The following is a 23199-nucleotide window of genomic DNA, read 5'->3' as shown; positions in this document are numbered from 1 at the left end:
CTTCGAAATGATTGACTGTGGTAACAAATAACAATACAAGTGCAACTTCCCTTCTAACGTCATGATCTCCCTTATTGTGGCGCAGAAGGGTACTAGAATGTGTCAAATACATTTCACCTGGAGTGTTCTATCGTCCTTGAAGGTATCTTCTTCTCCTTTACCTCTGATCTCTGTGGAAGCGTTGCATTCTTAATCGTCCCGGACAGTTAACAGTACGTGGTTAAATTCAATGGCTAATCGTTTAAGACACTCCTCCCCCTTTTATCTGTGAGATAGCACCGAYTGATCAGATGGCATCAGGATCAATATGAAAATTGGAATATGCAAAGCATGTTCTGTGTTTGGCATTGCTCAACCTTTTCCCTTTCATCTTAGCCTTTTGATGCTGCTTTGAATCTGCATCTGCAGTGTGAGCGGTTAATAGCTATAAGTATCTTCACACAAAAGTACTTTAAGCTGGCATCCACCTTTCATTTGAATGACTTCATTTGTTTCTTTGCTTTTTTCTGTAATGGTAATATGACTGTCAATAATCATTAAGTCTATTGAATGTTATAAAACTTTTGAAAATAATGATAAAAATAATGAATTATTGTGTGATTCAGTGTGTGAAAAATGTAACTCGTACTAGGAAAACTACCAATTTTGGGGGAATGTGGGTCTTTTACTTTCAGACGACTCCTTTTCTGAGTGACAGGTGTAGTTATGTGGTTCTCTAGCACTGCTACAAAAGCATGAAAAAATGTTGAACATAAGGCATTTGTGTTCTGTAATTTGGCTACTTTTATTCGAGCATGGTCATTTCCAAGAGAAATTACAAATTAAAAATTCAATAATACTTTTACAAAGACATTTCAGGAAAGATTTTCTTCAGTCATGGTATCATACATTGTATCTTAACAGTCCCTCTTCATTTTTTTAGCAAAAAAAAAAAAAGATGAAGAAAGTGGAATTTTTTTCGTTAAAAATACAGTGTTTTCACAATATTGTATAAAAGTTCCCAAATTTGGAATTTCCAGTAATTGGAAAATAAAGGAAATAAAACAAAATAATATAGTTGAAAATTCGCATTTCACAATTAATGTTTCAAAACACAATAAATGCTCTCTTTACGTAAAATTTGCCCCAATGATCAACGCCAAGTTCATTTTTACTAAAATATATCTATATATTGAAGAACTATAATACTGTACACTACAGTATGAAATAAATAAAATTAGGAAATATAAAATGGGCCACATAAATAAAATGTTATTCAACCTACAAACAAAATGAATGCAATTTTGTTGTTTCAAAAAATRGTTTGGTGTAATACTGACAAAAGTTAATGAAATAAACCTGAAAATTGCACAGACATATGTAAACTAAGGAYCTGCTGCCTAGTGTKCTAATACTGACATGGGTGCTTSAAAGAMCAAGGTGAGCTATCTCTTAATACCGAAGCTGGTGAAGAGGTAACYTGTGTCACCCTCCTTTCACACAATACAAGGATGGCACTTGCAGAAACACACAGATTAAAAGGTTTGCATATAAGGCTTTTTCTTATCAAAAACACCTTACAAAGGCTTTCTCCTTKATTGTTCACACGATCCTTCCATCTACTGTACTGTACTGRCAAACCGTTTRCCCTTCATTTCAAGGTCTCTTTAAGACTTCAMTATCTTAAAATCAAACAGGTAATATCTGTTAAGTTCCTTCACAGAGAAATMCMGAGGCCTAAAACTGTGTGGCTAGCTGGCCTGACYACAGGGCAAAACTATAGACAACACATTAAGTGAAAGATAAGTAATACAACTGATGGACTGTAGRGTGGWSACTACTMCTTTTTTCAACACTGTATAAATATATACATAGGCAATACTTTTTTATTATTTTTGTAGTGATTATAGAAGCGAAGTGCAATTTGTACAAGTCACTAGTTTGTGCTATAAAGACTATGGAACACAGAGTTTTTAGGATGTTAGCACCACACATATTTTTAGGCCTTAATACTGTACAATATTTTAAATGTATTAATTTATTCYTTTTTCATTTTTGCATAATGCAGCCTCTTCTTCCACAATTCTCCCCCCCCACCCCACCCCACCCCAAAATCAAACTTCAAATCAATGTCTCCTTGGGCAGACATATACAACCACCACCCCTTGAGTCCTTCAATACAAAGCTTCCTAGAAGCTTCAGGCACGTGCATGTACAGCTTCAACTCAGCAGCGTTTTAAAACCAAGCAGGTAACAATACTGAACAGAAAAGTAAGATGGGAAGCTTTTTAAATGCAGTAGTTTTATTACATGCCYTCCRCCATATTGTCCTCGTGATCCGATTTGGTTTCTGTTTTCCCGTCCAACGAACTATCGTCCATRGAGTGCTCMCCGTTCTCCTCCTCATCCCTCAACGTGTCTGGATCTGTGTCCATGCTCTTGTTCTCGCTCTCCTCTTCCTCCTCCTCAAAATCCTCTTCCCTACGTCCTATTTTCGCGTACGTTCCTTCAACTTCCTTCTGACGATCTCTCATGCCTCCGTTCATCCCTCCGTTCATCCCTCCTTCCCTCAGAATGCCCTCGCGCTCCTCCAGGTCGGGGTAGCCCTGAGGAGTCATGCCCTGTAAGTAGGCCCGGCTCAATAGTAGCTCTGTGGGCTCTAGGTGGCCCTTCTCCCGGGCCTCTCTCTCGGCCGCCTCCCTCTCCTCGGCCTCCCTCTTGCAGTAAGAGTAACGGTGGTTCATGTGCTGGGAGTAAGAGCCCGAGTGAGAGAAGCGCTTCCCGCACTTGTCACACTGGTACGGTTTCTCGCCAGAGTGCAGTCGTGAATGTTCTATAAGGTGGTGCTTGTGTTTGAATGCCTTCTTGCAGATTTGACACTGGTGTGGCCGTTTKCCTGAGGAGACACAAAAGGAGAGGAAAGCAGACATGAGTTTCCCAGCTCGCTACGTTGTTACTACATTTAACACAATTAAAAACATCAGGAGGAGAACAAACACAAACTAAAGGTACATTCAGATGATTCGAATGGTATGAAGCAACTTGAACTATCATTACAATATCAATGCTAACTTTGTCATTACTTATTTGTTTATTCTAAATGAGAAGATAAACAGCTTAAATAAACCACAGGGTCTGTCATGTGTTTACACTATGAAATTCCCTCCTATCGCTAAAGCATGGAGGAACAGAATCACAAACACTTAACAAACAGAAAGCTGTGACAAATAAAGAAACAAATAGGAGATGAAAATTGAACAAGAGACTCCTATGGCTACGCTGATAATCTCAGTAGAATAATTCAAGTGTCTAGACGCCTCTGTCCCTCAATTATTTTGGGACTCTACTCTACTCTGCTCACCATGTAAGATGGGATACCCTGAATGCAAAAGTGTGAGACGAGAAACTCGAGCCGCCCTACATTGATGGAGTGAAATTTCATTACATCATGCTACCAAATGATCTGGCTAAATAAAAACTCTCCCAGCAGCCAGCAATGGTGGCTGGTCGTGGTGTATATCATGGGGTGGGGAGTGTGGGACAGTTGCACCCCTTTTGAATTTACTACACCTCAGCACATCCGGAAATATAACAGTCTATCTGACACAAATCATAAGATAGAGTTTCTCCTTTGGCATTTCAATCTTCTRGTGACGCCACGTGTGCCACCAAGCACAGACACCAACACATCTGGCCAATTCCTAGACACAAATAGCCCTGGAATGCCTTCGACACCTTCCATAACTGCTATACTTGCAACACACACCCCCTAATACCACAACTAGATACACCTGCGAGCTACATAAAGCATGCGGTATTCTGCTACGTGCTGCATGTAGTCATGTGTGTAAAGAATGATGCAACTTAGTGAAAGCGTTTCATGGTGAGAAGTGTAAAAAAAAAAAAAATGGCGTCAACACACACATGTTCAATGGGTTAAACCGACCTATCACTGATTAGAGTGATAGTCAATAAAGGACCGGTTTGGTCAAGTGCTACTTTCAGCAGTCTGTCTCTGTCTCTTTATTAGTTATATGTGGGTGCGCTTAGTGTGTTTTGTAAATAATAATAGGGTTAATAAAGGAGCATGTGATGGATATAATTAGAAATGGCCAAGGATGACATTTACCTCAGACAGTGCCCTCATGCATTATGCAAAGCAATGACACAACATTTAGTTAGGCTCTTTCTACCCCATTTTGATTTAAGTACGGAGCTTACATATTCAGAGAAAGGTATTTCTGGCATAACCCTAATAATGTAATGTTTTGCTCTACATATTTTAGTAAGTATATCTCCTCACCCCTGTCAATGAAGAAACAAGTTAGGTCTCGATTTACATACAACTGAAAAAGAACAAAGCAAGAAAGAAGTGGGGAATGAACAAAATGAAACAATCGAAAGGGTTTAGTAACACAAAACATTAGAAATAAAAGCAATGGGGTAAGATAAGTGTTCCAGAACAGTATATACCTGTGTGTTCATATTTGTGTCTTAGGAGGGAACTGCTCTTCTGGAATGTTTTGTCGCACAAGTCACACGCGTACATACCACTTTCTGTCTTCTTAATCTTCTTCCGGGACAGACAGGAGTCTGAATCGGTCATGTCATCCAGTCCTGACATATAATCTGCTGTTCCGTCTAGCAGCTCCCCCTAGAAAARGACACATTTATCAATCCACACATGTCAACTAAATTTAGTACCTCCTGATGTTTGCCTGAATGAAAGATTGAATGGAACTTACGTTTTTGACCTAATTACTAGCACTCCAATACAGAGCGCAGGTGTAAATATAAAAGGCAGACTACACTGTAATGGTTGACAATCTACCCTGAATGTTTTTTTTAATTTTTTTTATCTGTCCTCCATATATTTGAATCAGTCTAATTTTATACTTGAAAGAGTTTTCATTCCATATGTATCTGTTCTTTATAAGGGAAGATTAACCCGATAGGCTTAAACTTAAATTAATGGCGGAACATATTATTACATTAGAAGGTCATAATAATAAGAGAAATCCCTTTGCGGGGCATATTGTCATATTCTTCTAATTTCCAACTCATAATGATTAAATCAAGAGGTGTTCTAAATGACCAATATTGAGAAGCACAATTGCTCTCATTAAGAAGTGCTCGCTCTGGTCTGACAATGACTCCTTTGGCAGGGACACTTTTTTTCTTACACTGTTTTTAAAGAACAGAGCTACTATCATTCCGCAATCAATTTGAGCTAAATGCCCGTAGCTGTATTTTTAAAATCTAATTTAATAACTTAGAATAGGAAACATTATTAATACTTTTTTTATCAAAATGGTTCCCTCTATGTTAAACAGCCTTCAGCATTCAGTGGGAATGAACATGGAGCCTTTGCATTATTAACCTGCGTGTAGAAACTCATTTTGGCTTTAGAGTGCAACTCTCTTTAAAATAAAATACAAGACAGTGGCAGAGAATTGGAGTTGGAGTCAGATCCTCTGTGCTGTGTGCAGCTCCAGGGCTTACCCTTTGCCTATTGCACAGATCACATACACTTTGTCCCTCACACAATTCACACAAAAAAAATACCTAAGGAATTTTTTTTTTAAAGAAACTAGGCTGAGACAGATTGATTTTAAAGGGTACGTAGTGTAGTCTATGTTTTACTCTGGAATAGACTACACTGAAGAGCTGGAGACGTGATGCTGCCTGCACTCTGTGGTAAGGACAATTGACGGTGGAGTCTGGCAACAACTGAATCCCCCACATCGTAACCTCCTCTGAAACAGCAATTATGTGCTGATATCGCTAATGACGTCTGCTTGGAGAACTGACTCCAGGCGCGTTTGACAGCTGGTTATCTACCTGACTGTGTTTTCTCCACGGTTCAATGTGCTGCAGGTGAGCATTTGAGCTCATTAGAGTACCTTTTAATTAGTGGCACAATGAGCAGATTATTTTTGAGAATTTGAGAGGAGACAGAGAGGAGAGAGGAGAGAGAGAGAGAGAGAGAAGTGAGCGAGAGAGAGAGAGGAGAGAGAGAGAGAGAGAGAGAGAGAGAGAGAGAGAGAAGAGAGAGAGAGAGAGAGAGAGAGAGAGAGAGAGAGAGAGAGAGAGAGAGAGAGAGAGAGAGAGAGAGAGAGAGAGAGAGAGAGAGAGAGAGAGAGAGAGAGAGAGAGAGAGAGAGAGAGGAGAGAGAGAGAGAGAGAGAGAGGAGAGAGAGAGAGAGAGGGTAAAGATGGAGAGGAGAGAGAGCGAGAAGAGAGAGAGGGGGTAAAGATGGGAGAGAGAGAGAGAGAGACAGAGAGACAAAGAAGCGAGAGGATAAACCTGAGGCTTAAAAACTCAACCACAAGCGGCTTATCTATTTACCTGGAAACCTGGCTTTCGCTGGTATTTTCTCCTCTGCTGCTGCTGCATTTCAGCAAAGGTAGCTGCTCCTGTTGCATAAGTGTAGGCCATGTGTGGTAGGAAGCCCATCTGATCCAGACCTGGGTATGGCCTCAGCCCAGGCATGCTGGCCTGCATCGGAGACATGAAGGTGGCAGGTGGGAACGCGCTCTGTTGCGGAAGCGACGTGTACATAGGTTTGGCACCGAAGGGGTTCATCCCGAACAAGGGGCTGGTGCTTTTGTTGAGGTCTCCATTGTGGTGGTTCTGGCCTCTGGCTTCAAACTCCTTCTTGAGATAGGCCAGGTTAAGTGGCTCTTCGAAGTGTTCTCGTGGGGAGGGAACACTGGAGTGGTCATGGTGGTTAATACTGTTTAGTTTAGGRCTGCTCTTCACGGTCATGGCATGTTTGGGCTCCTTCATGAGCTTTGGCAGTGACAGGTCCAGTGGTTGTTCAGACAGGTTCATGTTGAGGTTCAGGTCCTCAGACATCAGGCTGTTTGGAGTATATGAGCTACTCTGGGAGTTTTTGGAAGATGTGGAGGAAAGGTTCAAAGGTGAAGGTGTGCTGCTCCTGGACTGGTGGTCCAATTTGGAGTGGTCACCCATGTGTTTGGTGTGTCCACTGAACGTGTTYGCTTTCATGAGTCTGAGCTGGTTCTCACAGCTGCTGACGTTGTTATGGAGCTCTGCAACGGAGGGGGACGTGATACGGTGGTCCCGGTTGCGGTCKCGGTCATTATACTTGATCAGGGACACTGGGGATCTAGCTGCCATTGAGTCTTTAGAGGGAGTGTGGTTGTGGTTGCTTGCGGCTAGAACCATATCTGCATGGTTGCTCCGTTGTTGTTCTAATGGTGGAGTTCTTGGGGTGCCGTACTGGTAAACTTTCCTCTGCTCGAACCACTCTTTGACGAATTCCTGAGGAAGGCCGACTGCTATGGAGATCTTCAGTAGTTCCTCTGAATTGGGCTCCATGTTCATAGCGAAGTAGGCCTTGAGCACTGACATGTGGTCCTTGTACGGGTTGATGGGGATTTTCTCAGACAGCATGGACGAGAGCAGGAGGGCATGCTTCTCTGTAAACATCCCCTGTTTTGTGGGCATAAGGTTCTCGCTAGTCTGGAGAACTGTCTTGATCTCCTCATTCATTTTACACAGGTAACGTTCATGCTGATGCAAGGGAATTGGACCTGGGAAGGCTTCTTTGCAGTATTGGCAAGCAAAGGGTGTAAACATAATGTTGTTCTCATGCATCTTATCCTCTGTACCTAAATCTAGCATGTGGTTGGATTTCTCGCGTTTGATAGTGCTAATTTGTCTCTTTGAGTCTGTGGTCAAGCTCTGGAGACAAGCTTTGGCTTCGTTCACTTTTTCTAATGTGTAGTCGATGATGCTTTTAGTGGCACCGTTATGGCTGACGACTGGAAGACCAACCTGGTGACCCCCCTGTGACGTCAGTCCCTGTTTCTGCTCCTCGATCTGGTTGCCGAGCTCCTTCATGTAAGCTTTGAGCCTGGAGATCTCCTCCGGTTTGCAGTCCATCTTCTGCCTGCACACAGTGTTGTCCACGATCTGGAGCACCTTCTGGACCTCGCTCAGGTTGTTGCTCAGGGACGGGTAGCCCAGGAGCTGTTGTTCGATCCCCATCCCCAGGTGCTGCATGGGGCTCTGGGCTGAGCAGTGGATCCCTAGCGGGCTGCTATTTCCCCCCATCCCTCCGTTCATGAAGGGCCCAGGTGCGCCGAAGCCATGGGAGGCCATCATGAGTTTGTAGTCGTTGAAGTCTAGTGGTTCTGTTTTGATGTTCAGGTGGTGGTTGTTCTGGTCCTGGTGGTGGCCCAGGAGCTTGCCGTTTCCGTTCCCGTTCTCTAGCTTGTGTCTCAGCTGGSTGATGGCGGTGTTAGTGGGGGAGGACGAGGCTGACGTAGGGGATGACCCTGTCTTCATGTTGTTGCGCATCCTCCCGTTGACTGCTATMAGGCCGATGCACTTCTTGCTGCTGATGTGAGAGCTGTAGGAGCCTGAGTGGGAGAAGCGCTTCTTGCAGTTTGGGCATTCGTATGGCTTCTCACCTGAAAAGAGACAACAATGTATACTTTAAAAAGAAATATCTGCCATGAGCGCATTTAGAATGTCATAAGGAACACACATATTCTCAATGATTAAATATAAGTGGGCTAAGGGGAAATGTATCAACAATGAACACCTTTAATGAATGCCAAACTAAAGTGTAAACACTGAACTGCTCAATTGTGAGATTGGCAGATAGAAGGAAACAAAGTAGCTCAAGTCATCCATTGGAACAGTGGGAGAGAGAAAAGAAAAACGCAATCGATTTTTGTACACCCTGTGAAGTTCACCACAGCCTTAAATCAAGGTTATGCATATTCAAAGTGGAGTGCACAGGCCCCCTTGCAACCCACCACTGTGAATCCGCAGGTGTTCCTTCAGATGGTGCTTGTATTTGAAGGCCTTGCCACATTCTGTGCATTTGAACTTGCGGTTGCCAGCCCCCTGGTTCAGCAGTTGGTGCTATAGAGAAAGAAGCAGGTATTTACATAAGTTCCACTAACAACATCACAGGGGGAAAAGAGTTCACTAAACAATCACTATCAGCCCTCGGTGCAATCGACCGACAAGCCAAATGTCTCACATTGCTACACAGCCCATCTTGRCTCTTWKRACTTCCAACTCCAARGAGAGAGTACAAGAGTGGCGCTGATAACAGAGGGAATCACATACCTTTTAATTTCCTGCCTCTCGAGCCAAGGAAGCATGCCTTTAGAATTTGGCAGCCAATAAAATAAAATAAATGAAAGGGGCTCTTTTTTTTATATAGTTTCCCCCTCATTAGAAACAAGCAATCTGATCTGCTTTTATTAATTTGGGGTAATCACTRGAAAGATAGTCTGACTATTTCACAAGAAGTCCTTCCCTGTATTTCACATACCTGCAAACAACAGTAATTTTACATGAAGAAACAACACATTTCCCTAAATATTGAAATGTCTTAATTGGAACAGATTTCCCCTAATCATTTGAATCCTCAAACGTCTCTTTAATAATCTCAGACTATAGGATGGGACTAGGCCTCGATTCTCTGTTCAAAGGTAAACCCCAGTTGCGGCCCCTCAAATTTGCAATTCAAACAGGGGGAGGCCTCTGCCTGTTTCAAAATCSAAATATAATAGTAACAACAACAACGATAATAGCGTACGTGTAAACGGGAGGCACACCAGACGTGCACAATTAATTCTGAGTAGGAGGTGAAACACGTTAAATGCTTAGGCAATACAAAAGATCTCTCAGCAACACACGCTACGCAGGCAGAGGRATAGCAGGAAGAAGCAGCCAGCGTCCTGATCCAGCCTGACAACTGCTGGAGTGTMCTGACTCTACCCACATTCCTGGGGAGACAGATGGCGTAAGGGAGGACACAGGGAGGGATTGTTCAAACGGCAGCAACCTTCAAAGATCGAGCAGGAGTGGGTCTGTCTGTCGGTGGGGCCGCCAAGCGCCAGTCAAGGACCCCACCGCTCGTATGTTGCTGAGTTGCATAAACAAACAGCAACAGCTGCTTTGGCTCCCCCTGCTTCCCTCTGAGGACCGCAGTAAACTTTAGTTGTGCCAATAAGATACAATCATTCTCTAATCCTAATTGTCAATGGCACCAACAACAGCAAATMTGTTTTTGGCGGAGGGGGACATGCTATCCTACATGACTCAGGGAAGGTTAGGGATTGGATGTTGGATGTTGTGGGCGGGGCGCATGGGCTGGGTATTCAAATATTATTGGCTCGTATTAATGACACATTTTCTCTTGATTGGTTAATTGGAAAAGGAGTGTTACAGGTTATTTTATATTTTTTGTGGTGTTTATGGCGAGGGCATATTTTCCTAGGTAGAGACAGTTCTCATGGGACATGGGATTAGGGCTTGCCTCTAAGCGATGACACAACGATTCACTAACTGCACAACACATTTTKTTTCTTTTTTCTTTCTTTTTTTACCCCAAGAGGACTTCAATTGTCACTACTGGTTTTGTTCAGATTCACTTCTTTTTTTAAACACGGATGGCAAGCAAATGTAACATCTATGAATAGAAGGTTGATTTCTTCCACACAGGGAGTTGGATGTGATGCATGCAAATTGTCAACAAATTCCCAGGTTAGTTTATCTAAAAGAAAAAACATTGAGAGTGAGACTCAATAATAAGTGTACATGTTGATTCTGACATAAACTCAGCAAAAAAAAAGAAACGTCCTCTCACTGTCAACTGCGTTTATTTTCAGCAAACTTAACATGTGTAAATATTTGTATGAACATAACAAGATTCAAAAACTGAGACATAAAGTGAACAAGTTCCACAGACATGTGACGAACAGACATGGAATACTGTGTCCCTGAACAAAGGGGGGTTCAAAATCAAAAGTAACAGTCAGTATCTGGTGTGGCCACCAGCTGCATTAAGTACTGCAGTGCATCTCCTCCTCATGGACTGCACCAGATTTGCCAGTTACCCCACTATTCCACCAAGGCACCTGCAAGTTTCTGGGGGGAATGGCCTTAGCCCTCACCCTCCGATCCAACAGGTCCCAGGCGTGCTCAATGGGATTGAGATCCGGGCTCTTTGCTGGCCATGGCAGAACACTGACATTCCTGTCTTGCAGGAAATCACACACAGAACGAGCAGTATGGCTGGTGGCATTGTCATGCTGTAGGGTCATATCAGGATGAGCATGCAGGAAGGGGACCACATGAGGGAAGAGGATGTCTTCCCTGTAACGCACAGCTTTGAGATTGCCTGCAATGACAACAAGCTCAGTCCGATGATGCTGTGATACACCGCCACAGACCATGATGGACCCTCCACCTCCAAATCGATCCCYCTCCAGAGTACAGGCCTRGGTGTAACGCTCATTCCTTCGACGATAAACGCGAATCCGACCATCACCCCTGGTGAGACAAAACCGCGACTCGTCAGTTTTTTTGCAGTCCTGTATGGTGGGTTTGTGCCCATAGGCAACGTTATTGCCGGTGATATCTGGTGAAGACCTGCCTTACAACAGGCCTACAAGCCCTCAGTCAAGCCTCTCTCAGCCTATTGCGGACAGTCTGAGCACTGATGGAGGGATTGTGCGTTTCTGGTGTAACTCGATCAGTTGTTGTTGACATCCTGTACCTGTCCCACAGGTGTGAAGTTCGGATGTACCGATCCTGTGCAGGTGTTGTTACACGTGGTCTGTCACTGCGAGGACAATCAGCTGTCCGTCCTGTCTCCCTGTAGCACTGTCTTAGACGTCTCACAGTACGGACATTGCAAGTTCTTGCACTAGCCACATCTGCAGTCCTCYTGCATCCTTGCATCATGCCTAAGGCATGTTCACGCAGATGAGCAGGGACCCTGGGCATCTTTCTTTTGGTGTTTTTCAGAGTCAGTAGAAAGGCCTCTTTAGTGTCCTAAATTTTCATAACTGTGACCTTAATTGCCTACCGTCTGTAAGCTCTTAACGACCGTTCCACAGGTGCATGTTCATTAATTGTTTATGGTTCATTGAACAAGCATGGGAAACAGTGTTTAAACACTTTACAATGAAGATCTGTGAAGTTATTTGGATTTTTACGATTTATCTTTGAACGACAGGGTCCTGAAAAAGASACATTTCTTTTTTTGCTGAGTTTAGTACTGCATAAAGGAAATGCTTGATTTTAAAGAACATAAAATCTACTAGTTGAAGTGAAATTAAGGAGCAGATAAAATGTCTAAATTGGAAATTAACATAATCATTTGATCGTGAACATAAGACTGCAAAATCATATCAGACGGGGCCATCAAAAAACCATTTAGGGCCTCAATTAAAGTTATTACCATTAAAAGATCTGCATCTCCAAAATGCCATGAAAAATTCATAATGATTGCCAATCAAAATGATATATTTTCCTCCAAGGGATCACAGCACATTAGAAACGAAGTAAGTGAGGGGAACGGGAAGGGGAGAGGAATAATAAAGTGATTGAGAGAAAAAAAGAAGGGAGAAGGGCCTACGATCCTGAAAGTGATTGAAAAACAGCAACAGCAACAAAAAAACGAGGGCACATGATCCTCACCTGATCTCTGTCGGGCTTGTGCGTGGCCATATGTCGCTCAAGCTGAGTGCGGTTTAAGCAAACGTGTGTTACACAGGGGCAGGCGAAGTTCTCCTCGTTCTTCTCGTGGCGTACTTGATGTGCTCCTTGAGCGATGTCAAGCGCTTGTAACCCCGGTCGCAGTAGGGGCAGGTCAACAGTTGGGCGAAAAGCATCTGGAGTCCAGGTGGCAGGTCTGGGTAAGGGAGGTGGGGGAGAAATGGAGGGGGGGGGGGGGTTGGGGGAGAGAAAGCAGTCCAAAAGGTCAGCCAAATCAATGACAGCTAATGGGCGTACTGCCCGAATGGCATGGGAGGTATCACTGCAATCTGCTCTACAGAGTGTCGTCGTCTCAGGCTGCATCCATGCCCTGACACGCACAACCAACACACACACACACACACACACACCACAACACACAACACACACACACACACACACACACACACACACACCACACACACACACACACACACACACACACACACACACACACACACAGACTCTGCCTCCCCCCTCTTTTTTTTATATCACATACTAAGACACACGTGAAAATTCACACATACTAAATTGAATTAGCTTTTAATTGACCTATAGACTTTAGAATGTGTTGCATAACATACTTTTATCTTAAGTAATTGTGTTTTTTCTTTGACTTTTGATTTAAGACAAAAATGAAACGTGCTATCTAATCTTACACGGTTTTACACTGATATCGTACAAATGTCAGTCTGAAATAAAGCACCTTGACCTGGTTTTTAAGAACACTACCTCACCCACCCTCCCCCCTCGTCCTTCCTTGCTCCCCTTAACCATAGTCCCCTCGCCTAATTGCTTTTAAGTGGCTTATTTAATACKATTTTTCCCACACTTTCATAATTTCTGAAGTACGTATCATAAATCCATTCTAATTCAATCCCTGTTCCCCCGGGGTTTGAGAGGTGTACTATCTTATTTCAGACCTCTGGCAGCTGCTGCTGCTCAAAGACTGAAGGACCGAAGGTAAACACAGAGGCATCCAGTGAAGAATCTGTGAGACCAACAGCTGCCCATGTCACTGAGCCACAGAGACCAAGAAGAGMCCAGCCACACCACTGCTGCTCTGTTCTCTTCTGGTGACGTACYTAGCAAGAGTCTCAAAGGAGGAGTGCTGATCCAGGATCAGCTCCCCCATGTCTATGTAATCGTATTCATTGTGGTCTAAAAGGCAATACTGATCCTAGATCAGCACTCCTACTCGAAAACATTTCAAACATATGGCCCCAGCTCACCCTTGTCCATGTAGTCTTATTCATTGTGATCTAAATGTCAAAATGTATCCTAAATCAGCACTCCTACTCTGAGACGCTTCATACATACAGCCCCTGTCCCCTGGTTCTGTTCTCGCCCTCCCTGGCTGGTCTCTGGATTCTTACCATTTTCCTCCTGGCCGTTTGTTTCAGGCGCTTCGGGCGTGCCCAGACGGGACAGCTCCTCTCCCTCGGGTGCTTCTGGGTAAATGATGGCAGTGTCGCCCCGCTGCAGGTACTCAGCGATGCTGACCACGTGGCTGTGGCTCTCGCTCAGGCTCTCCTCCTGGAGCTTGCTGCGCTTAGCGAAGAACTCCTCAAACTCTGAAGTGCAATCAACAACATTCTTAACTGAAAAGAAGAAGAGAAAGAGAGAAGGAGGAGGAGGGAGAGCGAGAGAAAGAGAGAGAGAGAGAGAGAGAGAGATGGGTTTTGAGAAATTGGATTCTTCACTCCCCAAGAGAAATGTGTGTTACAGCAATACTGAGAATGTGTCGGGTCTAAATGGGATGAAGAAACTCCACAACAGACATTAAGGTAGTGGTTGTGGGAGAATACATCTGAATTACTGTGTTATCTTGTCACGCAACAGCCACTAAAACAAGACATATGAGTTCATCTTAGAAAAGTACCACCTTATATCGTGGGAATGTATTTCAGATAAACATATTGTATTTACTTGCAATGTATTACCAGTTACACAATAAATGTGGGGAACACAATTTAAACTGGTCAAATGACTTCTAATTTTTCTTCATACGTGAAATGAAAATAATTTGTATTTTACAATTTTGGATCTTTGAGATTATATCTATTTAATTAAGCCTCGGTGTTTAAGCCTCTCGAAAACAACATTTTATTTTCACATTGTGTAGCAACAGTACAATCTAATTCCCTGTGTATTGACAAGGGGTCAACAAAATGGCTCTGGTTAGTGGATTGGCTGTGGAGCAGATTACAGAGGACAAACCACAATGTTGCACAAAAAAAGCTTTAACCATAGTCCTTAAAATACTTTCTGAAGCTGTCTTTCTGAAATTGCTGAAGTCACACATTGTGTGTTTTCTCATATTCTCCAGTCCCTTCTCTTTAGGGAATCCCAAAGCTGCAGAGTAGAGATAGCCGTGGCTCCAATAGCAAACAAAGCTAATCAAAAGCGGCAACCTTCATTAGTCAACAGCAGATGATAGACTCTCAAAGGTTCACGTTCATTCAAAGCTATACTATACGGCATTCCGACAACCTGAGGCAAGTCTATATTCTATTACCCCCTATCATATCACTGTCATAAAACTTGTCACGTATAACATTGTCGTGCTAAATGTTACAGYAAGTCACGCAAACTAGTTGATTTGACTGGATGTGGGTAGTTACTTATTTAATTAGACATGTCCAAGCCAAGATACATTTTTATATTTGTGATTTGTTTGGCAGTGATTATTTTATGGGTCCAATTTGTGAAAGGTCAAGGTAGTGTATTTGGTTGTCAAAAGTGGCATGGAAATGTCACTGGTGCCAAAGGATCTTGTATTAAATCGTATGAAACAACTGTTAACTGGGCAGCTCAATTTCCTGCATCCTCATTAGGACTTTGTGTGAACTATTTGAGAATCATCTAATGCATTTTAGAGACACAAAACTGTGAGGATGCTTGAGATCTCTATATTGGATTCACAACTCGCCGTTAAACAAATATGTATCTTCAGGTTATAAAAACACATCAAAAAGATCAAATTTAGACTAATTGGATTTTGCAAATGAAATGTCATTTTGGAAGTCACTGTATTGCCAACAAGCTACAAGCTCAACCTCGTGACGCCTCCCTTGAAATTACTTTCTTCTCTGTAATAGAGGAAATCACCTGGATAAAAGAGTTCTTAGGTGGCAAGACGTGATTGCAATTTTCKTTTCTTAAATGTAATCCCGTGGTGGGTTCTTTCTTCCAATGCAATGCCAACACATTGTTTCCATGGCCTTAACGGAAACATTTGCGATGTCTAAATTTCCACAAAAAATGTCACCACACATGCACAGGAATGCGTTTGCACGCACGCACGCACACACAWAATCAACAAAATCTATAAATAAATAAAAAGAAGAAAAGAAGATTCCTAAGGAAGTATTCCCCTTGTGTGGTGAGTGTTTACTCAAACGGTGCCGAGGCCAGTTGTCAGCAGCGGTCAGGATGATATCATGGAGGGAAAACTTAATGCCCAAGAGGCTTGTGGGTGGAAATCAGCTTTGTTTACTTAATTAAAAATGGCAGGTAGGATTAGGTTCCACAGTTCTGTGTAGAAAGGACCATGCAGGGACACTAATGCTCTACACGGACACAGAGATACACAGCCACCCACACAGGGATTGGAAGGGCGGTTGGTCTCGGCCTCGTCTTTCAACACAATACAGGTGTAGGATCTTAATTTGAGCCAGTTTGCTACGGCAGGAACATAATCCTGCAGCAGCAGGAAATGTGAATTATTATGTGYATTACAATTAATTCTGGTCCAGGACTATGCTTAATCTGTGTCTGGGAAACCGYCTCCACAAGTTTTAKATTTCCTGCATTGCAGGAAAGTTCTTCTGCAACAGGSTTATCAAATTAAGATCCTACGTCTGTACATCAAATCTCCTCACAATGGATTAAATCAACTCACCTGTACCGTTTCCAACTGTCTGAAGAGTGGCGTCAGGCCCCAAAGTGTCATAATCATCTTTCATTTCATCTGTGGAGAAAAGAGGGGAGGGAGGAGGGAGTAGGGAAGAGAAGGAAAAGAGAAGTTCAGTTCAATGCTGCAGTGTACCAAGCAAACCCAAGCCTCACAATGAAGCCTTCAGAGGAAGGTACCGAGATATAAAGGGCTTGCTGTGTTGCACTGTGCCGAGGCTTTGTGTGGCATTCTTAATGAATGCTATCATCAGGACCAGACAGAGCCTTATTTACCTTAAAAACAACAACGAGCYGTGGGAAAGAAAGCTGCTCTGCCATTCCGGGGGTAGCGAGAGTCGCCAGAAAGAAAGATTAATTCAAGAAGCCAGCCCCATCCACCTGAACAATCAGAGAGGAGTAACRGGCACAAAAGGCCTTGCAGTTGTTATTCCCTCACTGTGACACTACTAACAATCTACATGCGGCAGAKAAAATGACAAACTATACAGGGGGTTTTCGCAGAAAATCCTGAATTGTGGGCTTAGAATCTATTACCAATCAACGTAATGCATAGTCTTAGGAACGCCAAGGGCAGACTTGCATTTTGTCCTGGCACAGGTAAGACAGCCATAAATAAAGGACCCCAGATTGACAGATTGACAGGCTCATAAACAAGGGAGAGAACAACTTTTGACATTGGTGGGTAAATTCTCTTGCCGTGCAGGCAGCGGCYAACAAGAGGACATTGTTGGTGTTCATGTCCACAGACAATTAACTTAAGGAGTCCTCTGTGACTCCTTCCTTCCGTCCTGTCTTTGAAAATTAAATCAAGGTACTTCCGAGAAGATAGTGGCTGGTAATAAAAATGGCTCCTGTCTCTCTCTGTTTCTCCTTGTTCTAGTCATGTGATTTCTATGGTCTCAAGGATACTGTGTTGCCATGAAGGGGTAAACAAACAAATCAGTGGATTAAGGGAATAGAGGAACTCTCTCCTTTACTGTCTCTTGCACCTTGGACTTAACAGAAAACATTTGGAAATGAGTTTGAAAAGTACCTGACAAGTTGTGTGAAATCTTCAGAATAACAAGTTGGCTGAATATTTGTCGTTGAATTAGTAATCACAAATCATATGCAGGAAAAACAAATATAATATATATCGTATATTTTGGTGCACAGTGAAAAATCTGGTGTTTTAATAGTTGGTRCATTTCAATAATTAGGAGAGGGTTTTTTCTGTTTCTTTCTTTTAAAGTGAGACTTTTTCCTTCTGCACCAAACAGATAAAAAAACWGCCAATAGCTTCAGAGAATAAAAAAATGGACTCTTTTGAACGAAAAGTACTCAACTTTCCCTTGACATGAAGCTTGACTGTGTGGTGGAGAAACATGCCAGACATTTTTCATTTGCATATGAGGGGGTTTGGAGTGCCGTTGTCTTCTCAGTAATGACATCAAACCAGGCTGCACTCTAAGGAAATGGCCCTTTAGCAATATTGTTGAAGATACACTGGAGTATTGTGAGCAATCAAAAAAAATCCTCCACCACAGCCACAAATATAATTCTGGTGTTTAAGAGACCAGCATATATGGATAGTTACTTTTTTTGTCATTTCTAATTTACTGAATGTTAATGAAGCTCTCTTTTCTTCTTTCCCACACYTTTCTTTTTCCTGGAAAGTGGGAGAGTTCGCATGGATGCAGCCATTTTGATTTTCGCAGCCTTTAGTAATCCAATTTCACTGCATATTTTCGATATGACTCAAGGAGCACAAGTGGGGATTTGCTTTTTGTCCCTTTTTGTCKCCTCTTTACCTTGAGCAGTCCCTATTATCTGTATGTGGTCAAGGAATGAGAGTGAGAGAACTTCCAGCAGGAGGTAGGCTAAGACCATTTACACCTACCTCACTCTATGGCCCTTTGCACAGATCCTTTTTGGGCCATTTCTATTGCTTCCGACAGCTACACATCCATTGGAGAGAGACAGTTTTTATAGTTGAAAGTATGATGTGAGTCAAAAGCCAGTCTGCTCTCTCTGCCTGTCTCTACCTGATAAATCATGTAAGGAGAGGGGGAGTGTGAGAGAAGGCCCGCACTTAACTGAAGGATGTTTAAGTTTCTGACTGCGACCTAGGAGGGGTCCAGAATACCACTCCCCTGCCATAAGTCCACCTATTTACTTAACGCCATTGATGCTGTTTGTTTTGAATACGTTCCTATTTTGTATGGCCAGTTAGCATTGGAACAGGGCGCAATAAAAACAAAGGTCCTCCTCCTCCTCTCTGTTAGTTCTCTGAACGGCCTTGAACAGAGGCCGGGTCAGGAGAAGAAAGAGACACGGGCAGAAAGGGGAGAACGCAGGTGATTTGTTTTAGAATGATAGTGATGTCATGTTTTCCAGCCCACCGCATCCACCGCCCCATTGTGGGATGAAAGAATGTCAAGGACCATTCTAGAACACAGAACTCTGATTGTGCTGGCACCGGAAAGGCACAGCTAAGAAACATGTGCAGTGCTCTTCAATTCAAAACATGTATCCTTTGGACAGAGTACTAAASCTGACGTAGAAAAGGCAGGGAGAAAAGCACCGCTTATCTCAGGGGAAAGCTATGTGCTGAGGTATCATTGTAGACAGTAAGGCACCGTGAAAGAGGAAAAAAGGCAGACAAACATTGTGCCCACAAGCTTGGGAAAGAGAAGACTCCCATCATCTACACTAATTAACTACACTAGGTCTCAGAAATATGGCCGGCTARGTTCCATCACGTGAGAAGCAGATTATCTGGGAATTGCAACGTAGTTGAATTACAGACATTAAGGCACCACAGACTTTTATCAAATAAACAATTACTGTACGCTTTGACTACTTGTTTATTTTTCTTTTATCTTGATTTATTTGAACATTTCTATTTTAGAAAGAATCGAACCCCATATGGACTGTTACGMGTGGGGGCAGAAATATAAACATCCGTAAACATCGCAAAATAATGCACCGATTGTCTACGACAGCTATGTTTTACAGTTGTTATGTCGATAATCAGTAACCACAAAGTGAACTTCCTCCTTTTCAATAGATTATCGTTTTTTTGGAGCGCAATAACATTTTAGATGGTGAAATATTTCCCCCCTTTTTTCAGCACTCTACAGAATCCAGTTCATTAGGAGAAATGAATAGCTAACACCGGCTCATGTAAATGGGGTGTCTTACATGAGTTCTCGCTACACTCTGTTTCTGTCACACCGCTGCAAGAATCATTGACTCTTATTATACATGTAAATGGCTATCATAAAAATAAAAATTTCATTTAAGATTGTTAATGACTTTTGCAGCAGTCTGGCTTCCTTTAATGATTATCCCCTAGCCCTAATTAAAAGTATTTATCTTTCAAGCATCCATGACTAGGCTCTCTGCTATCAGTGATGCTCCAAAGAAAAAAGTAAGGCGTCTCCAAAGTTGTATGTATCACCTGCCCAAAATGATCTAAACTAGATTATTAGCAAATTGACCTATATCAATCATATACTGAAGCTCTGATCATTTTGCGATTATAGAGACAATCAAAAGAGGTCATTCTAAGAAAATGTCATGTGCGCTCTTAATTTCATGATTGAAACGCTATCTGTTAATTCTTCTGCAACTATAGGGTGCTGTTCCGCATTAGCATATTGTGTCTCCAAATTAAACTGCCTCGTGCTAAATTCTTGATCGTTACAATATGCATATTATTGTTATTATTGGATAGAAAACAATCTATAGTTTCTATAGGAGTTGAAATTTTGTCTCTGAGTGTACAGACACAATTTCACACACTTTTCATGACAGGGTTCAATTTCAGAAAATTTTTAACCTCTGATCTGGGGTCTGTTTATAAGGCCACAGTGAATGCTATGAAGAAACGACACTGCCACGTCTTCCTCTGGTGTCTGTACGTCATCACGTTTTCAATGAACTCGATGGATATTCCCAGCATTATAAAAGCCCAAATTATACAGAACCCCCTTTCTCAACGTGCGCCTCAACGTGGAAGGCCATCGACCCTGCCTCGTTCCCAAAATCGTTTCTAACCAGCAAAATTTCTCCGTCATGTTTTCAGTCGTTATAGTTGTTAAAAACATCATAATGTAGTTAATTGAACCGTTTTATAGCAATGTATATCCGTTAGTCGATTTTGAGGAATTTCTTTGTTGTGCACTCTGAAAGTTTGGACACGTTTTAGAGGTGTCGGTCGTTGGTGCTGACATTTCGAAGGACAGAGACATCTATCGACCAAAAGACGTTTATAACATAGAAAGATACTTGCCCAAGAATATGATGGAAGATCAGCTCAAAGTAAGCAATATTTAATATGATAAACCGTGTTTCTGTCAAATATTTTAACCATATTTCGCCATTTTTTGTATAGCTTCACCTGGCGAACCCTGATTGAAAAGTAAGGATAATTTTTAAAAATGTAAATCAGCGTCTGCATTAAGAACAAATTTGTCTTTCGACCCTGTCTACCCTGTATTTTTTAGTCAAGTATAATGATTAGCTTTCAATTAAACTAGATCACTCTGATAGATGACGTCAGACATATTAGGCTTATTTCCTAGTATTTTAGTGTGTAACCACGGTTTGTATGGCAAATATGCACCTTCGAACAACTGTATATGTATGTTGTTAAATGATGTCCAGGAGTGTCATCGGAAGAATTCTGAGAAGGTTAGTGAAAAAATTAATATCTTTTGCGGAGGTGATTACGTATATGCGCTCTTTGGCTGGAATCGATGCTCTGGTAACGTTGGAACATGTAGTATGCTAACTTATCGATTTATTGTGTTTTCGCTGAAAACGCTTAGAAAATCTGAAATATGGTTGAAATCACAAGAACTGGGCGTCTTCCATTGCTATGCTTTTCTATTTTTATGAAATGTTTTATGATGAGTAAATTGGTCATACACGTTGCTCTTATCTAGTAATTCTAGTGGATTTGTGATGGTCGGGCAATTGTAAACTGTGATTTCTACCTGAAAATATGCACTTTTTTCTAACAAAAACTATCCTATACCATGAATAGTTATCAGACTGTCATCTTGATGGTTTTATAGGTTATTGCTATCAATATCTTAGTTGAGCCGAATTGGTAGAGCACCTGAAGGAGTAAAAACTGATGGAGTTAGAATAGTGTGTATTTTCTAACGTGTTTAGCTAATAGATTTACATTTTTTCTTCCCTGTAAAACATGTTAAAAATCTGAAATGGTGCTTTATTCACAAATCTGTATCTTTCATCTGGTGTCTTGACTTGTGATTTAATAAATTTAGAATGCTATATCTACTTGTGAAGCTATGCTATCTATGCTAATCAGGTGTGGTGGGTGGGGGTGCTCCCGGATCCGGGTTAGAGCCTGAAAGGTTAATATTATCTTATTAATTCTGGTTGACTTTAGTGAGGGTAAAAATATGTTCGAGATTAGCGCCCGGACAAGCCGAGTGAGTTTCAGCATGCGGGTGTAGGAATCTTCACCATACCTCTGCCATCTTAAGTGGCACATCATACGTTTCTATTACGTCAAGTTACAGAAGTTCTCCTGACTCTGCTTGCCTCTGTCAACTCACTGCATGTCAAAACTGTTTAGCTCATCCCCTTCTTATGACTGCCATGCACGGTCAATCTCTGCCCCTGTTACTGTGAGGTGGTGTGGTGAAGGGGGAGAGTTGCTAGCCTATCATCATTTAGGCCGTGTGTGACGCTTCACAGTACCGTCGACTGAGGCGTGCAGCATGTCATTGTCATGCCAGACATGTCTACTCCGCTGTCCCCATGTTCATCATCCTCATCTCTTTTGTCGTCAGGGCGTGCCCACCCTCGGATCCAGCGTCGTGGTTATTCAGCTGCAGGCTGCCCACCCCGTTAAGTAGGCCTCCTCCTCGATACCAGCAGCTTGTCCTCATCCTCTGTCTCTGAACCAGTATCCATCACGTTCTCATAATTCAACGCTGCAATGAGGGAGAACACAAAACAAAACAAGATGGGTCACTAGAGGAATTCACGTTTGGTGCTCATTGTACTGACCTTGAAATGGAAAAAAGGTCATCGAGGATTATGTCCTTAGATGAAGTCATGATTGCACTGCACTGTTAGGAGCTAGTAACACAATCATTTCYCTGCACCTGTTATAACATCTGCTAAACTGCTCGAGTGACCAATAAACTTTAATTTTATTTGATTACAGGTTAAACCCATTCCCGTTTGGGACATGGGCCCTTTCTTGTGGGGGTACATCCCAYTTACAAGAACACCCACAGCGACAGACTGGAATCTGTAACTTTACCCATCATGGTGTGTGGAGTCAGTCAGCTGCTACATAGACACGCCAAAATAGCCACAGATGTTCTCTCGCAGGTGACCGACTGCCTGAGATGCCAACCTAGCTACACCGTTCCGTTGGGCTCACAGATCTAAAGCATACACGACGTGGCTGAGATACTCTGCACTTCTGATATTTACAAATGTCAAATAGTCATACCGCCCTGCATTGAAACGTCTTAACCCCAAATCYTTTCATCACATTCACCACTCCTAAATAAGTGACGCACCAACTGTACTGCGTTTTTCCCCCCAGAACTTGACAGATATCAACCGTCAAGTCAAATCTTTACAYTGATAAATGAAATAAAACATACAGTGTGAAAAGAACCCTAACTTAACCAAAACAGGACCTGCGCCCCACTCCGTTCCCTCCGTTCCCTCTCCTCTTGTCTTTTTCAGGGAGTGTTTTCAATGAGTCGTGGTTTGCGGAGAGAAATACTG

General features: G+C 42.3%; 1 protein-coding gene across 1 annotated transcript in view; it reads right to left on the bottom strand.

Moving 5' to 3' along the window:
* Positions 1-759: 759 nt before the first annotated feature.
* LOC111953276 (zinc finger E-box-binding homeobox 2-like) overlaps positions 760-23199 on the bottom strand; it is a 93511-nt gene continuing 71071 nt past the window's right edge. The window contains 10 exon segments of the mRNA XM_070435475.1: positions 760-2875; positions 4453-4633; positions 6328-8420; positions 8772-8880; positions 12457-12566; positions 12569-12670; positions 13890-14114; positions 16418-16486; positions 22150-22194; positions 22197-22385. Coding sequence (XP_070291576.1) covers positions 2286-2875; positions 4453-4633; positions 6328-8420; positions 8772-8880; positions 12457-12566; positions 12569-12670; positions 13890-14114; positions 16418-16486; positions 22150-22194; positions 22197-22385 — 3713 coding nt within the window. The 3' untranslated portion in view covers positions 760-2285.

The sequence above is a fragment of the Salvelinus sp. IW2-2015 genome, linkage group LG27, assembly GCF_002910315.2.
Source record: "Salvelinus sp. IW2-2015 linkage group LG27, ASM291031v2, whole genome shotgun sequence".
Classification (NCBI taxonomy): domain Eukaryota; kingdom Metazoa; phylum Chordata; class Actinopteri; order Salmoniformes; family Salmonidae; genus Salvelinus; species Salvelinus sp. IW2-2015.
The sequence above is the reverse complement of the archived record's forward strand: the minus strand, read 5'-3'. Positions and strand labels throughout refer to the sequence as shown.